This window comes from Trichosurus vulpecula, chromosome 2 (genome assembly GCF_011100635.1).
Source record: "Trichosurus vulpecula isolate mTriVul1 chromosome 2, mTriVul1.pri, whole genome shotgun sequence".
NCBI classification, from domain to species: domain Eukaryota; kingdom Metazoa; phylum Chordata; class Mammalia; order Diprotodontia; family Phalangeridae; genus Trichosurus; species Trichosurus vulpecula.
The window spans coordinates 208,250,915-208,269,778 of record NC_050574.1 but is presented as its reverse complement, the minus strand read 5'-3'; the positions used below and the strand labels follow the sequence as shown (position 1 = coordinate 208,269,778).

General features: G+C 38.4%; 1 protein-coding gene across 1 annotated transcript; it reads left to right on the top strand.

The window, feature by feature from the left end:
* Positions 1 to 7,536: 7,536 nt before the first annotated feature.
* Positions 7,537 to 13,037, top strand: ERMN (ermin). Its single transcript, XM_036742676.1, has 3 exons — positions 7,537 to 7,986; positions 8,383 to 8,475; positions 11,356 to 13,037. The coding sequence occupies exons 1-3, from the start codon at positions 7,743 to 7,745 to the stop codon at positions 11,889 to 11,891; spliced, it is 873 nt and encodes a 290-aa protein (XP_036598571.1). The 5' UTR covers positions 7,537 to 7,742; the 3' UTR covers positions 11,892 to 13,037.
* The last annotated feature ends 5,827 nt before the right edge of the window (positions 13,038 to 18,864 follow it).

The window sequence follows — 18,864 nt, the reverse complement described above, 5'->3', positions numbered from 1 at the left end:
TTGGGGACAAAGACAATACAAGAAATAGTTCCTATTCTCAAGAAGCTTATAATAATAATCCTTTAAAACTTCAAGAATCTTAGTTGCCAAAACTAATGGTCTTTTCTCCATCTTTCTCCTTCTTGGCCTTTCTGCGGCCATTCGCTCTGTCAATCACCCTCTCTCTAGCTTTCAGCAATGTCACTCTCTCCTAGTCCTTCTCCGACCTGCCTGAAATTTCTTCCTCAGTGTCTTTTCCCAGATCCATATCTGAGTCCAAACACTAGGATGTGTGCACACTAATTCTGGGTGTTTTCCATGGAAGCTTTTCTCTTATCTCTCAATACATATCCCTTGGTGATTTTATTAACTCTTGGAGGTTTGATTATATCTATACAGAAGATTTCCAGATCCATATATCCAGTATTCTTCTCTCTCCTGAGCTCTAATTCCACATCACCAGCTCACTTTCGGAAATCTCAAATTGGATGTACTTAGGTATTTCACACTAGCTGTTCAGTCACTTTACAGTTGTGTCTGACTCTTCATGAACCCCATTTGGGATTTTCTTGGCAAATATATTTGAGTGATTTGCCATTTCCTTCTCCAGCTCATTTTACAGATGAGGAAACTGAGGCAAACAGGGTTAAGTGGCTTGCTCAGGGTCACACAGCTAGTATCTTAAGTCAGATTTGAATTCAGGTCCTTCTGTCTCCAGGGCCAACACTATCCACTTTGCCAGCTAGCTGTCCCCATCTCAAACTCCACAAGCTCAAAACAGAACGCATTATCTTCCCCTCCACCCATACCTTCCCTCCTTTTCAATTTCCTTATTATTGTCAAAGGTGCTCCAATCTTTCCTAGTTACCTAAGTTTTCAACTTTGGTATCATCCTTAATTCTTCACTTGGACTCACCCCACATCCCTAAGGTGTTGCTAAGTCTTATTTCTACCTTTGTAACATCTCTCCTATGTGTGCCTTTCTTTTTACTTACACTACTGCTACACTGGTGTAGGGCCTCCTCATCTCATACTTGGGTTATTGCAATATCCTTATGATTGGTCTGCCTGCCTCTAGTCTTACCCCATTCCCATCCAACCTTTACTCGGTTATCAAAGTGATTGTCCTAAAACAGGTCTGACTTTGTGATTCCTTAACTTTAGTGGGTCCTTTTTTACTTCTAGGATCAAAAATAAAACTTTTTGGGAAAATGATAAATGTTGGAGGAGTTGTGGGAAAACTGGAACATTAATGCATTGCTGTTGGAGTTGTGAACTGGTCCAATCATTCTGGGGAACAATTTCAAACTATGCCCAAAGGGCAATCAAACTGTGCATACCTTTTGATCCAGCAATACTACTCCTAGCTCTGTATTCCAAAGAGATCAAAAGAAAGAGAAAAGGATCCACAAAAATATGATAGCTCTTCTTGGCTATCATAGTGGTGGCAAAGAATTGGAAATTGAGGGGATGCCTATTCATTGGGGAATGGCTTAACAAGTGATGGTATATGAATATAATGGAACACCATTGTGCTATAAGAAATGATGAACAGGCAGGTTACAGAATCACCTGGAAAGATTTGCATGAACTGATGCTGAATGAAGTGAATAGAACCAAGAGAACATTGTACACGGTAATGGCAAGATTGTGCAATGATCAACTTTGATAGACTTAGTGCTTCTCAGCAATACAATGATCTCAGACAATTCCAAAAGATACATGATGGAAAATGCTATCTATATCCAGAGAAAGAACTATGGAGTCTGAGTACAGATCGGTGCATACTATTCTCTCTCTCTCTCTCTCTCTCTCTCTCTCTCTCTCTCTCTCTCTCACTCACTGTCTCTCTCTCACTTTCTCCTTCCCTCTCCTTTGTTTCTTGTGGTTTTTCCTTTTTGTTTTGATTTTTCTTTCACAAAATGACTAAGGTGGAAACATGTTTTAAAAAATAAAACTTTTGGCTTTTAAAATCATTCACAACATTGTCCTATCTTACCTTTTCAATCTTCTCACACTCTGTGATCTAGCACTGGTTTTCTTTTTTTTAGTCCCAAATGGCATTCCATTGGTTTGTTCTGTGCCTTTTCAACGTCCCCCCCACCCGCCGCCATTCCTGGAATGTTCTCCTTCTTCACCTCTGCCTCCTTTAAAAACTATCTTAAATGCTACCTTTCGCTTTTGGCCTTTACTTATTCCTTTTCTCCTCATCCCCAAGCCTGCCCTCTGAGAACAGCTTCCACGTAGTGTATCTCTTTATTTATCTATGTATGTACATATTGTATGATTTTGTATGTCATTTCTCCAGTTATAATGTGTTTCTTGAGGGTAGGTACCTTGTTTTCACTTTTCTTTGTATCTGTAGGTCTGGTACGTAATATACACTTAACAAATGCTTGTTGATGGATTGGTTTCACTGGCATAAGAACTCCTGCTGCCGATGAAGTTTGCCATCTTTACAAGACTGTTTTCTAGTTGCTATGGCTGAAAAATTCCAAGCCCAGCAATCGACCTGGTGATTAGCTTTTCCGAAGAAAAAAATTGTACTGTTTCAATATGGTGGATGTGATCTATCTCCAGTCCTAGGCAACAATAATTGCAATTCATTTTTTTAGAGGTCCTATAAGATTCATATAAATGTTGTATGGTGGGTAGGCCAAAAACTATCATCCCTATTTAGATGATGAAACTGGGGCTCAGAGAATGTGAATGACTTATCGAGGATGGCACAGCTAGTAAGTAACAGAGTCTGGATGCAAACCAAAACCTGATAGCGCTGTTTCCATGATACTGTGTTGTATGCCTCTATTATACTTGCTGCTTGGATGTTTTTATTATCCTCCTCCCCCCATCCCTGTATCAGATTATCAGATTCTTGAAGAAGGAATGATTTGTTTTTTGTCTTTATGTAAAGCAAATCAAATATGGTAACTTGTACATGCTAGCCATAAATAAATATATGTTGCATTGAAATGAATTGAAATTATTGTAAATATAATATATTTGTGCTCAATGTTTATATTTGGCAGCTAGGTGGCGCAGTAGATAGAGTGCTGTACCTGGAGTCAGGAAACTCGATCTTGAGTTCAAAAATGACCTCAGACACTTACTAGCTGTATGACCCTAGGCAAGTCACTTATCCCTGTTTGCCTCAGTTTCCTCATCTATAAAATGAGCTGGAGAAGGAAATGCCAAGAAAACCCCTAATGGGATCATGGAGAATCATTCATGACTGAAAATGACTGAACAGCAACAAACTCATCCTTAATGTCGATGTGATCCTGATGAATTATTTAATTTTTTTTTCATGAAAATATTGGAATCACAGGGGTAGTATAATGGAAAAAGTGCTTAATTTAGAGCCACAGCAAACAGGTTCAAAATCATCCTCTGGTGCTTATTATCCATATGTCTTTTCACAAGGCCCTTGATCTTTCTGGGGCTTGGTTTTCTTTCCTATAAGATAAAGGGAACTGGTCTATATGACCTCCAGCCTTCCCAAACTAAATCTGTGATCTTTCTATCCTCGACTTGAGCCTTGATTCTAGATAACTTGCAACTGAACATTAGACATTTGAGGGATTTCATGACCTAATTTTATTTTGGGGGGAAATCTTTCCATTCCACATTTCTCCTCTCTCAATATAATTGTTTCACTACTATCTTGGTTCCAGTGATCTCCTTCCCATTTAAGAGAAATGACTGGTGAAAGAAATCCAACTTTACATCATTAAGTCATCTTTTTTTTGTATCCCTCCCCCACCCCATGTTCCATCACAACATGGGAGATGTAATAACATTTTAGTTTAAATAGTCATTTATGCAGGGGGGCAGCTAGGTGGCTCAGTAAGTAGAGCACCGGCCCTGGAGCCAGGAGGACCTTAGTTCAAATCTGGCCTCAGACACTTGACACATTTACTAGCTGTGTGACCTTGGGCAAGTCACTTAACCTCAATTGCCCTGCCTTCACCCCTCCAAAAAAATAGTCATTTATGCAGAGAGTGATGCTTTTTTAAAGCTACAGGTAGTAACAGGCAATGGATTAGCAAATTGTCTTTTTACTGAGAGTGTCAAGTAGTCTCTTTCCTAATTATATTTCTTTTTCTCTTGGTCCTTGTTGGTACCCTCACACCTATGCAAAATAAAATAAAATAAACTTTTTGCTGTCCCGCACATATCAAGAAAAATTTAGAAGTTGCGAGTGATTGACCTGACCCTCACCATCCTGTGGGACAGAATGAAAAGTTTCTTGTAGATGTGAGCACATGCTGACAAAACACTTGGAATCCTTTCTTCGTCTTCCAAATTAACTTGGAATGTTTAGAAAGTCGGAGAAATATCAAAATGTGGCATTTAAGGGAGCAAGTTGGTAAAGTCAATCCTATTTTTTCTCTACAAGGCTACAAATGCAGGGAGGGGGGCGAAGGGGTAAAGAAAGGCCTGTAATGGGTAGCCTTTATATAATAATATCTAGCATCCATATAACTATACATCTTAAAGCATTAAGATTTACAAAGCATTTTACAAATGTTAGCTCATTTTAATCCTCAAGACAACGGGGTAAGGTAGGTGCAAGATGAGGGAGGACAATGAGCCCGAAGCTTCTTGTGTTTCAAACTGGATCTGCCTTTCCCAGTGGAGTTTTATTATAAAAACTGAGGTTACTGAATCATGGTATGTGTGTTTGGTATAGCAGAGACAGAAAGCTTGGATTCAAATTCTGTCTCTGTAACTACCCGTGTGACCTTAGACAAGTCACTCAACCTCTCCTTGGCCTCAGTTTCCATGCAAAATGAGGAGCTGAAGTAGAAGGTCTCCCAAATCCCTCTCTGCTCTACCTCTGTGATCCTGTGCGAAAAGACTTTGGACTTGGAAAACCTGAAAGCTAAGTAAGTGTCGTCCTGTTGGGCAGTGACTAGACAAGCTGTGTTACATGAACGTCGCGGAATATTATTGTGCGCCAGGCAGCTGTGCAAGATTATAAATCATGGAATAGTTCCCAGACTTCATTGGTTGGTATATTTTGCCACAGCAATGAAATCACAGGTCTTGTTAATGTGTATACATATCTATGTGTGTGTGTGTGTGTTGATACACACACACGCACACATATATGTACATATTGTGCCATAGGGCGGCTAGGTGGTGCAGTGGATATGGTACTGGACCTGAAGTTAGGAAGATTCATCTCCTGAGTTCAAATCTGATCTCAGACACTTACTAGCTATGTGGCCTTGGGCAAGTCACTTTGCCCTGTTTACCTCAGTTTCCTCATTTGTGAAATGATCTGGAGAAGGAAATGACAAAGCAGTCTACTGTTTTTACCAAGAAAACTCCAACACACACAATAATATAAAGGAAAACAACAAGATATGAGAACGCAGATGGGTGCTCTGACTGATCTTGATTCCAGAGGCTTGATGGTGAAGCACACCTCCCTCTGTTTCTTAAAGAGGTCGAGTGTGAGGCATGTGCTGCTGGACATGATTATTGTTCATCAACCAGCATTTATTAAGGACCTACTATTTACCAGGCAGTGTTTTACTTAAATGTGCTTCTTCATCACAAATGAGGATTTTACTGTGGGAGTGGTAGAGTTATTGAGAGTCAACACAGATGTAAAAAAGCAAAGCATTAACAAATTTTGTTTTTTTTTTCTTTAAAAGAAGAACCCTAGTTAAAGAGTCTGAGGCCAGAGGCTTAAGTTCTGGCTCTGTTACTTACTTTGTGTGTGACTTTGAGCAGGTCTTTTCCTCTCTCTGACTTTTAATCTGTTCCTCTATAAAATGAGGTGGTGGTGTTGTCACTAGGTGACATTTAAGGTTTCTTATATCTTTAACTCTACTACCAGCTAACTCCTCTTCTGTGAGATGCCAGATCAAGTCATGGTTGATTGAAAAGGAAGACATCAAAGCCATTGAAACTACCTTTTGTTACATCTTGTTATGTTCCTGTTAAGCTCTTTAAGGGAAGGGAGGATCAATCAAATCAATGAACAGGTATTGAGTGCTTACTCTATGCCAGGCACTATATTAGGCACTGGGGATCCAAGTACAGTGAGTGAAACAACCCATATGTTTACAAAGATATCATAAACAGAATGAATAAATAGGGACATGTATAAAGTAGCTAAATACAGGGTAGTTTGAGAGAGAGGGCCCTTGCAGTTTGGGTGATTAGCAAAGGCTTCATGCAAAAGATGATGCCTAAGCTTTACCTTAAATGAAGACAGGGATGTAATGTGAGGAGGGAGTACAGCATGTGGAATGTCCAAGGATGCAAAGATATCTTTTACGTCTCTTTATCCCTTATGGAACAATGCACAGCGCCTTGTACAGAGTGACTTAATAAATAGCTGTTGAACAACTAAGTGAGTGAATGAACAGATAATAACAAAATTAACTATTAGAAAATTTCTGAGAGGCTACTCTATATCTAGGCTTTCAAAAGACCAACAGAATGTCTAGTCCCAAGGACTAGATAGAGGACCTAATGAGGTCAGTTAGTTTCAATGCCACAAATGTTTATGAAATTCCTGATGTGTGCAAAATGCCTTGCTAGGTGCTGGAAAGTTTCAGAAAAGGCACAAGTAACTGCCCACATTGACCAAACATGTAAAGGGCAAGTGAAATTCATTAAGTGCCTTCTATACTCTGGGCACTGTGCTAGGCCTGGGGATACAAAGATAGTCCCTTTCCTTAAAGTGCTTACATTCTATTGGCAGACTAGATAGAGACAAATAGATAGAATAGATAGATATAAATATGATATAACATGTTATATGATATATGATATGTTTGTCTATGTGACTACATATGCAAACATTTATGATAGATACAAATACAAAATCAGCAAAAATAATAATAGGTAACATAGCACTTTAAAATTTACAAAGCACTTTACATATATCTTAATGCGTTTGATCTGTGAAATTGATACTGCTTTTTGGGGGAAGGCACTAGCAAAACCCTGTGACTTGAATGACTGAATTTTTGGTATTAGCCTAGAGCTAAAAAGAATAATGTTAGAGTAAGAATAGAGATCCTTTTCTGAAACCCCCAAATCCCAGTATATATAGGTGGTTGTGTAGGCCACCTATACATAAGGCCAACATTGTGTAAGCTGGTTTTATTCTTCAGTGATCAGGAAAAGAAGCTATTGTCTACTCAAAAGCATCTGAGGTTTACTAGAACAAAACCTGCCTGGAAATATTAAGCTGGTTACACAGCACTAACATGACTTAAGGTGGTCATTCTTTTTGGATTAAAGCTGTGGAACAATTGTGGGTCCTGTTACAAGAGAAATAACAAAGGACTATTATAACAAGGGGACACAAATCTTGGTTCATTGCAGGGCCGGCCATGTTGGAAAGCACTTTCTGCAGGCTCACACAAAAGCCTGATTGCTTCAGATGTTTACGTAAATTAAAATATTGCTGCTTAATTAGGCAAGTGGGAGGACCAAACAACAACGAGGGTGCTGATTGGCTAGTTTGGTGCAAAGAAGAGGTTGTTAAATCTCAGAAACTCCAGGTTTTAAATTCTGTGTTCTGGTTTGAGGGAAGATACTTTAAGGGGAAAACAAAGAAGTTTGTTAAGCATTGTAGAAAAATATAGTGATAGGAAAGTTTTCAACCAATGCTCTTGGAATTGCTAGGAAGATTCTAGGATTTTAAAGGAGGAATCAAATAGCCTGCTGAGGGGAGTCATTTGTTTTACTTATCCCCAAAAGATTCCAAATTAGTTGTTCTTCACTGGAAAATCATGACAGAAGTTCCAAATGCATCCAGTCTGACTGAATACAATGGAGATGTGTCACCTGAAAAAGAGACCACTGAAATTAGTGATGAGGTTTTCACCCCTGATGATCTCAGCAAATGTCATGGTGCAGATGTAAGTCTTGAAGATTCTTTCTCCAAAGGAATTCCAGAAGAAAGCAAATATTCTCAAGGAAGCATGATCTGCAGAGATTTGGGTTGGTCTTTGGAAGAGAAGAAGCATCGAGAAGGTAAAGTATCATTTAAGTGATTTTGCTTATTTCACTTTGAAAACTTGGGAGCACACATGACACCTTATTTTACACTTTGTTAGAATAGTAAAGAATAGCATGTATGTGCGAATTCAAGCAGCTTTTATAGCCAGACAGTTAATGGGATCAGGTGATTCAGAATTTGACTACTTTTCTATGTTAACTATGACAACATGCCTAAGGATGTCAGAATGAATGTTTCTATAATAAGCAAGGACATTTGAAGTCAGATGAAAATAAATTGAATTTTTTCAGAAATTATTTAGAAAAGGAAATTGTGACCTTTAGTTATAATAACAGAGAGCCACCTTGCTGGGGCTTTTTTGGTAACTTTAGTTCCATTTCAACTGTCATAACTCTTATATCTTTCTTAAGAAAAAACAGAGGAGGACAACTTTACTGTTCACAAGAGAATAGCAAGTTTCTCCCTCAAGGAAACAAGAGCTGATGAAATGACATCAGAGGAAGGTAATGAGAACTCACACGTTGTACACAATATTCTCTGACTGTATATAGGGAACAGCTTTGCATGGGCTATTGGAGGGATATGTGGGTGTATGCGTGGGGGAGAAAAGCAATTTAGGAAATGCATCCAAACTCTTGAGACTGCTGGAGGCAGATAAGTCAGTCATGATTTATCAGTCAGTTCCACCTTAGAAAACATCCCAGGGAGTTCAAGATCCAGATTGCATGGATTAGTATAGCTGACTGAAATGTTCCATCCTGGAGGGGTATGATATTTGTCCATTCAACTGACATTTATTTTTCATTCACAATCTCAAAATCTGTACCATACTTCCAATGGCATGTAAATAAGTCTTTAATTTGTCTTGCCCTGCAACTCTAGAATTGACATATAATTTGGAGAAACTGTATACCCATAGAAATTTGTGGAAATTTGGGTGGCTTTTGAGGGTCAGCTCAAAATAGTCACATAAATCCTGTCAAATAAAAATCTTAGGATGACCAGCTTCTTTGTGGGTGGGAAGATTAAAAAATATCATCATACTTCATATTTCAAAAAAACTCAATAGCTGGGTACACACTGAATCCTCTAGGAGCCTCTTCTGTTTAAGAAGACATCTATATTCAAGGCATGCTCTCTTTTAAGTGCGTAATAAAATGTATTAAGTAGTCTTTCACAGACCCTGACTCCCAGCCACCAGCATTTTATCTCGAAGTTGCAGGCAGCTTTTAGTGCCTAGCCAATTTACCCTAATTAATACCTAGGACCCCACAGGCAAAACATTGAATAGGCCATTTGTTGAGAAATTAGAGCGTCATTTAAAATAGAGATGTGGTAACAAGGACCAAGGATGTGATAGCCATCTAAATGTTGCCCACCACATTTTCAGGGGTGAAGTAGCATAGCATGGGCTCTCTGGGATACTGGGAGGGGTGACATGCACCTGCAATGAACCTGAGTGATGACTGGAGATAGAGATTGCTCTTGGGAGGGGGGAAGGGCATGCACCAGACTGTGGCTTAAGAAAGGAGGGGAGGCTTCAGGAAGCAGAAACAACAAGGAGGTTCTCATCTCTTCAGAGTTAATTTGAAGGCCTTATATCTCCTTTAAGAGGGAATATAGTTTACTATGAAAAGGACTCTTGAGCAGTTGATTATCAAGGCAATGTATCCATAGTAAAACTCATTTCTCACAACCCTGAATCCACTTTTTGGGCAGATTATTCCTCTTGTAGTTAACATTCCCTTCCTCATCTTCATTCTTCCAAGGTTTCAAACATTCAGGTTACTTGGATGACAGGGAAGTCACGTTGGAGTAGTATACCTCTTTCTGAAAAGCTATGATTGGTAAACCCCTTTGGAAGCATTATGTTGCTATTCATTGACTTTAACATTGGCCTAGTAAGATAAGAAAGCAATACTTGGATTCTTAAAGTAGGTGGGCTCTTGGCATTTCTCAAAATATCTATTTCCTTTTTTAGGGGAATATTTAGTTGTCCTAAATTCTAGAGGTATCGATTTTTTTTCCTATCATCTTTCCTATGGAGAAAAATCCATTAAAATAAACCTGCAGAGCGATTATTGCCATAGAACAATAAATAAGAAAAATGCTAAAATATTCAAGAAGAAATTAATTTAAAACCATGGAGAAACTTTCCTCATGGGGAAAAACATGCTCTAGCCATTCTTATGGAATGGTGATCTTTTCCCAGGTGTTTGGGGTGGAGTGGGGAATAAGGTAATAAGGAATCACCCAAGAACAGAGATGAAATCCTAGATTTAGAGTGGTCGGGATCTCCGTTTTTACCTAGTCTAGCCCCTCTCCAGCTTTTTGACTGAATTGACCAAATTAATCAGCTGTTTTGGTATTATATGGATACATCCCAATTATGACAGTGAAAACAGGCTAAAATGTGGCTTCCCTAGAAAGGAGTATTGCTGTTTCAAGCTGAAGTGGGCATTAGATGTGATTTTGTGCTAGCTGTTGTGGGTCACTAGAATTACAGACTCTGTAATTTTACTCCATATACCTTTGTACACCTGTTTCAGACTCTTGTTCCAAGACATCTTAGATCAGACAGGAAGCAATGGGGTACAGGGGGAAGAGGGCCAGCTCTATAGATACAGGATCCAAGTACAAATCTTGCCTCTGGTACTTTACTATATGATCTGGAACAAGTCACTTAACCTCTCTGGGCTTCAGTTTCCTCACTTAGAAAACTAAGGGAGAAGATTGGGTTAGCTATCCACTGAGTTTCCTTCTAGCATCACCTTTATGATTTTATTATCAGTTATGAGGGGAAGAACCAAAACTAGGATTGGGTGACTAGGGCTTATCCATGGGGTGATGAATTTAGAGGTTTTCAACAGTACTTTTAGCCCTTCAGCAGATAGAAAAAAACCAAACCAAAACAAAAAACATCTTAGCATCTTGTTAGCAAGAATAATTAGTAAAAATAGGAAGCTACCAGATGGCACGTTGGGGTTAGCTCCTTCCCTGCCTCTCTACAGCAGCCCATGGGGTTATAGAAATGTTTGTTTAATTCAATTAAATGAGGTCTTTGTCTCTACTTCTTGGGACAGTGCTGGAATGGCTTAAGGCTTTTGCACAAAATATCCTAGTTGTGGTTCTAGTAGGAGCCTCTTTGTGGAGAGTCTCTGGGAATAGATTGTGCCAAGTCAATATTTTTCAGAGGAGAAATCTTCCCTTCCCCCACCCCTATCCCTTCCTTTTTTCCTGTGGACATTGATATTTCCAATGTTTAAAAATCATTATATTTCTCTTCCCCTTCTTAGACTTAGGTATCTCTAGGTACAACAGATAATAATGACTAAGGATTATAGAATATAGCACATCTCATCTCCCAATTGATTTTGCTACAGGACTTCAGTGGGACAAGATTCCTACACATGGAAAATTCCAGGAAACAACAAGACAGAAGGAAAGTGGCATTGAGAAGTTTCTAGAAGGAAGAGATGGTAGAGTTAGGAAAAACGAGGAATTCCAGGTAGCAGAAACAGAAGTAAATGTGAAGTGGCTTGGATCTCAGCAACCCAGCAAAGATAGAATGATGATGTCCAAACAAGATGAGGAAGTAGAAGATGGCGAGCAGGAGATAGATAATGATAACGAGAATGGTGATGATGACGATGAAGAAGATGAAGTTCGGTTGATAGAGTTTAAGAAAGGAAATGGAGGAGCTTCTCACCTCAAGGAGGAAGGCAATAACAGTGAGGACTCCCCACTGAGCAGCCCCAGTTCACTTCCTATGACACCAGAGGAGCTGCCAGCTTCGGGGAAGAAGAATGATATTTCCAGACATACTTATTCAAGATACAACACAATATCCTATCGGAAAATTAAAAAGGGGAACACAAAGCAGAGAATTGATGAATTTGAGTCCATGTTGCATTTATAATTTACTTCCTCAGGACATTTCATTGCCCATGCTACTTGAGTCATCTTTTTTTCTCATGTATAATTTCATAATATCTGGGGGAAGTTTAACCTCTTGTCTTTCATTTGAAAATTGGGCGCAACTAGCCATAGGAAGAAAACTCCAATTTTGTCATCTTAAATCAAACAGCATTACGTTTCTTCACTTACATAACAGGATTTATACAGTTTAAAACTTTACTAATACATCATTCTGTACATCAGAAACCACAGGTGAATCTGGTAATGATCTGGCTGCATAATTGGGAAGGGTGGGAAGTGAAGTAACCAAAGGAACAAGATGGCTCAGCAAGGCCATGTCTCTGTCTTGAAGTCTTTCTAGTTGTGAATCTAAAGAGCTTGGGAAGCCCAATATTAAACTTCAGAAATTTATAATTGTTGGATAGTACAAATGAAGCACATTGTTTCATAGAATCGTTTAAAGAATCTTCAAGGTTTCTTCCTCCTTCCCTCACATTGTCCTCCCGTGATGTGCAACTGTTATCTTGGACTTCTGAACAGTGAAAATTCTAAATGCCCAGTCCCTTCATGTTACCATTCATCGTGTCCCCTCACTGGAGGGGCTGAGCAGCTGTCAGCCGGGAGAGTTCCGTTTGGTAAATGTTGGTATTATGTTCACCATTGAATCCATCTCATTGTAAGGCTGATGTATTGGGACAGGATAGAAGAGAAGCAGGCACCAGACCAAAGAGTTGCATTGAATGTTTTCACTTCTGTGGGGGTGTATTTGTTTTGTTTATCTAGGAAATCTTTGCTAGTAGTTACATTTCTTTCAAACAAGGATGAAAATATTAGCATGATTAAAAAAAATAAAGCCTGTCTTTAGTACCGTGCCTTCACTCATTAACATGGCCTTCAGAAATTTTCTAAGTAACTCAACCCAAATTTACTATTTACCATGAGAGTGGAAATAATTACCTTAGCATGTTTTCAATATGGGACCTGAGTGAATATTTTCAGTGATATTTTCCACTGATAGCTGAAGCTAATAAGCTAACAGAATATTTAACTTGTTAATTTTGAGTTGCTCTATTTGTCCTCAAAGTTGTCTGAGGGTCCAAGGTTTTGAATTGATCAGTAAATCAGGGTGTGTGTGTGTGTGTGTGTGTGTGTGTAAAAGCAGAAGACCCCAAAGAGTATCTCTATTAATTTGGGACTATTTTGATCCTGGGTTTTTTTTTCACTTGAGGCCTCAGTAAATATAATCCTGAATTTTCTGCTCCATATAACAGGCATCTATTTTGGGACTGCTGCTTAAAGACAGTTCCTTATTGTTTAAATGTAATACAGCTTTCATTGTTCAACAATTCAACAATTTGTTTATCTCCTTTTCAGTTTGGGAAAATCCCAGGGTTTGCTGCACGTAGATTCTTGCTTATTTATGTGCAATCAACCCCCAGTTCACTTTGATTACATTTTTATTGGGTCCTTGTCTTAAAACAAAAATTTATGTAGCATTATATGCATTTTGAAAGGTAGATTCAGTGACTACACAGACTAAATTGGTAGTTTTGGTGACCACAATCTTCTATTTATCCTTTTGAAGATGGCATATTCAACAGGGCATTCAAATGTCCTCTCATTTCAATATTAAATCTTTCCAAAAGCTCTTATTAAGCCTCTGGCAGGGTCAGGCAACCTCCGAGGTGTCCCAAGATATAGGTCCTGATTTCAAGGAAATTATGATATATTAGGACTGGAGGTGAAGTCATAGGGTTACAAATTTGGAGCTATAAGGGAAATTAGAAGTTCTCATTTGTAGATGAACAAACAGAGGCTGAAAGTTGGGAGTAATCAAGGAAGACTCCATTGAGAAGGTAGCACCTGATTTGCACCTTTGCAGAAGGTGGAGTTCACAGGAACTTTTAGGACCGACTCCTGGAAACAAAATTAGTAATTTTGTGCATATGATTTCAGGGTGTGGGGGAAAAAAATAAGAGAACTAGACCTCCACTGACAAATCCAAGTGGAGACCTAAATTAATTATACAGATAGCTTAGGTTCTGAATGACTTCATTCAAATTCAGGGGAATAAATGATCCCCACAATTTACTATTTCACTTTGTAGCATAATATAATACTGTTCTTCACATAAAAGGACAATATTGGTGACCTGTCATCATTAGGATATGAACATGGCTGATTTCAGTAGTAGTGATTGATTTGTATGGAACCATCCTCGTATCCACCTCTGTCACCAGTAGCATGTATTTGTGAAATGTAGAAATGAGTGAATAGCCATGGAACAAAACAAAGCTCATATGGAAGTCTAACTCATAACCTTAGCTTTGTTAGCCTTTGTGCTTTAACTACTGAAGATAACCAGCTGCAGACAATTTTGTCTACTGATATCCAATTGTAAGATGAGTATAACCGGTGAATTTTTAATACTTCTCCCTGTTAATGTGGTCCTATGGGTGCATAGGTCATGCTGCTTATCACAAATGCTTTTCTTCTACATCATTACTCATTATAATATAGGAACTTCTGCTATCTTTGGTTAAGGCCATCAATTTAGTGACCATAGGTGACCAATATGTAACTGATAGGTATTTGACTTTCTTTAGTCAGGAAACCATAGTCTTGGAAGGAAGATATCTTAGTTTGAAAACCTCAAATAAAGTGAAGAAAATCTCCCTCATTCAGTCTCTTCTAGCACAAACTGCAGGAATTGGGGAGAAAAAGCTCTTGGTTTCCAATGTAGAAGGGAAAGCTGGCTCACCCTGGGCCTGCTGATGTTTCTAATATGATTTAGAAACTGGAGCAAACGTGAATTAACAACAGTGTTTTATTTTCTGTCAATATAAAATTTGCCTCATCAAATGCTACAATTGAAAAAAAACAGAAAATACCATTATATTAACAGTTCAAATAAAGAAATGCTTTGTTTACTTTGCGATAATGTGTGTATGTTTTTAAATCTAGATCTTGGTCTCTTTGCCTATCTTTTAAGGTATTCTATAATGCATTATCTTCTGAAACTCATCAATGAATGATAGCTAGAAAGTATTATACTATCTCATTTAAAAAATTCCATATTTATTTTGAATAGACTCTTATTTCTGTGGAATCATAAAAATTCTGAGGCTTAAAATATATCTAGCTTATCAAATCATGGTTTACATACACAAGAGTTCTATTTTATAGAGACAGTGAAAAACTATCTTGGAAATAAATTTCATTCCTTATTTAAAATACTGAACTTCTTTTTACTCATTGAATCAATGGATTTGAACAACAGTGAAGTTTTAATACTATTCTCATATGTTCATTTGCAAATTATAATACCTTTGGAATATATTAAAATAGTTCAGTTTTTTTTAAAGTGATGGAAGGAAAAGCATTTCAAATGAGTAATAATAGAAGTGTTTTGGGAAAAGGATAAATTACTCAACTAGCCTAAAAAAGAAATATACTTGGCCATATTATTAGAGTAACATATGGACTCACTCACTGTTCTGGAAAAATCAGATAAAATTAGAAAAGTAACAAGACTAAATAGCAAAAGGAGTACCACTGTTCAAAGAGAGAAGAGTACTATAATAAAATAAATATGACAAAGCATGTATAAATGACTGGGAGAGAGAAATGGATGAATAGTGTATATTACCAACAAAGACAATGAAGATAGCATTGATAAATATCCAAAGCTAATGCCATAGTCATTTACATGGAAAAATACAAAATCAAACACCCAGGTGTCTGCCTGTTGATGGAGTAACTGATTCATTGCAGAAAATGTCTAGAATATTTAGAAACTTCTCACATTTGTGTTTGCTATGATTTATTTGTAAATCAAGTCACTGGGGACAAACGAATTTGTTGATTTTGGAAAGCCACACTTCAACACTTCAACTTCAAACTCCCCTTTAGTCAATAGGTTTAAATTGGCTACTACCTCCCTAGCCCATTAAAATGTTTACTTATTAACTGAGCAAAATTTGCTCGTTTGTATCTTACCCTCTTCTTTCCCATCTTTTAGGGAAAACAAGCTATGAAATAAGAGCATAAAAGGTGTGTGTATGGGATGTACATTATATGGTTACACAGCTCTCTGTCTCTGATTCTGTTCAAGGAGAGCAGCTTATTACTTTGAGCAGGGACAAGGAAAAAGGGGGAGTTGGCACCATCATTAACAGAGCGGAGTGGGGAGGTGGCTGCCTTTCCTTCCAACACCACAGAAGCTGGTGCAGAACCACCAGACAGCTTTGAATCCATTCATAAAGGAATGAGACCAGTGAGATTTGTGCTGGCTGGAAATGGCTCAGAAGTTAGTGACCTAATAAAAGCAGGAATGTAGAACAGGAGTGAAGGTTGATGACCCTGCTGGTTTCACCTGGTCTTTGGTTTTTATCCCAAGGCTCATTGGAATAACAGTCAGGGAGCATCATGGTAGCTGAGGGGAGCCTTGTCATCACAGCTTGTGTGGAGTTTTGCTGGTGCTTCTTGAAAAAGGTTTTGGGGATATAGACTGGCGATCAGGAATTTATAGCAGTAAAAAGGAATTTTCCAAGTCAAAATCCGATTATTGGCTGAAGTCAAGGAACCTAAGCATGGGCTATCTAATTTGGGATTAGAAAATTCCTTTTACCTTCCATTAATTTAATATAAGAGTCTGAGCAAGAAGAAGCTAAAGAGGAACATCTTGACCTTGCTCTCTCCTTCTATATTCCTACAAATCAATTATTGATGTGAGAGAATAGAGGAGTAGAGCTTATGTACAGCAACCACCCCTGGATCCCCTACACACACACACACACACACACACACACACACACACACACTTGTATCATTACCATACATACACACTTCTTTTTTGTAGCCAGACATGATGGGGAGAAGGGAATAAAGGACTTTTCCTCTATTTTCTCCCAAAATTCCTTTCCCCACTCATTTCCCTTTCCACACATACACCCACCCATTATTCCATATCTGCCCTGTAGTAGATACCGAGAATAAGATCAGTCAATAATCATTTGTTAAGTGCCTACTACGTTCCAGGCACTGTGCTATTGCTAGGCCATAAAGAAAGGCCAAAGATAGTCCCTGCTTTCAAGAAGCCCACAGTCTAATGGGGAGACAAAATGAAAACAATAGGGTGCAAACAAGCTATGTATCGGATAAAATGGAGATAATTAATAAAGGGAAGGCACTATAATTAAGGAGGGTTTGAAAATGCTACTTGTAAAAGGAAGTATTTTAGCTGAGATTTGAAGAAAGGTAGAGAGGTGAGGGGGTAGAAAGTATTCCAGGAATGGGGAATAGTTAGTGAAAATGCCTGGAGTCTGTAAAGAGAGTGTAAGTTGAGTACCTCAGTTTATAAATGTGTAAACACACATATGTATATTTGTATGTATCAAGTTCTATGATAATGGCCATGCTTTGAAAGTCACCACTTAAAGTGTAACTATATGTGTGCATATATATATATGTGCATGTGCACATACATTTAATATACACACATATCTACATATAAATATGTGTACATATACACGTACATATACATACAGATGTATGTGTATGTGTATATATGTATACACATTTTATATATACATATACACACACACACACACACACACCATTTATTTCACCATTATCAGGGAACTGGAAGAGAAATTAGAATTGTTGAAAGAAATAAAGATTCTACCATCTGCTCCACCCTCACTTTAATCTCTTGCATGAGTGCCCTTGGAAATCATTCCAAGATGACCAATAAACGGCATCTTCCTCTGGGTTCCTGTTTATCTCTGAAGCATCATGTTTTTAATAATCATGTTTGACTGGAATAATTGAACACTCATCCAGAACAGAGAGAACTGGTTCCCTAGAATCCCTGGGGTGATGCCAGAAGTAAGACATTTTAATATCTAAGTGAACATTTCCCCAATCCAGTGACAAAGCTGACAATATGATGTGGTCCTGACATATGACTATTTGTGGCCGCCTGGATGACAACTGATTGAATGTCAGCAAGCAGAAACGAAGAGAACCGATGCTGGTGATGAAACAGGACTGCACCAACAGCAGCTGTGTCATCTTTCAGCAAATAGCTGTGGGCTAATACTCTGAAAGAAGAGGGGAATTCAGTCAGACAGCTGGGCTCCAAGCCAGCTGTGAAAGTTGCTGAGGTAAGTTACGATTATTCCTGCCAGGCTTTAGACCTCTTGCTCCAGGCAATAGTGTGCACAAGAGTCTTTTTGAGAAAATCCAAGAATGAATCCATGATGAGTCAGGTATTGTACTGAAATCTTCCTGGAATATGAATTTCAAGAGTCAGTCTAAGTCAGGTTCACTTCATACCTCATCTGAGACTTTTGTTTATTCCTGGAAATATCCAGAAGGTCTCACTCTAACACTGTGTTCAGCACGACCCTCCTAAAAGACAAAGTTATGAGTTATCACAGTCATTTTTTGAAAATCTTCAGGTATTCCTATAGTCCCTGCTATCAGAGAGGCAGAGGGTAGTGGGTCATTTGAACGTGGAAGTTTTGACCTGCATTGGGTTAAGTCAATTGGGACTTCAGTGTCTGGCTTTAATATGGTGAAACTTTGGGAGGAAGAGGAGCAGCAGGTTGAGTAAGGAGGGGTAAACAGATTAGAAACTAAGCAGGTCAGAGCTCCTATGCAATCACTAGGGGAAGTTGGGTCCATGAGTGGCTGCTATATACTTCCCTCCTGAGCAAGATAAGGAGACCCAGTCTCAAAAAAAAACAATACAACACAACACACACACACACACATACACACAAGGAAAAGAAATGAAAAGAACAGAAAAGGAAGATTATAAAGGTTGTGGAAGCTTAAGGGTCAATATCACTGGCATCAAGGTTAGGTACATGAAGGTTACTAACCACCAGTTTGGTTGCTGTTATTAACCTTGTCTCTAAAAAAGATCAACAAGGGCCATGTCTGGAAGGAGCTAAGCTTCAGGATTC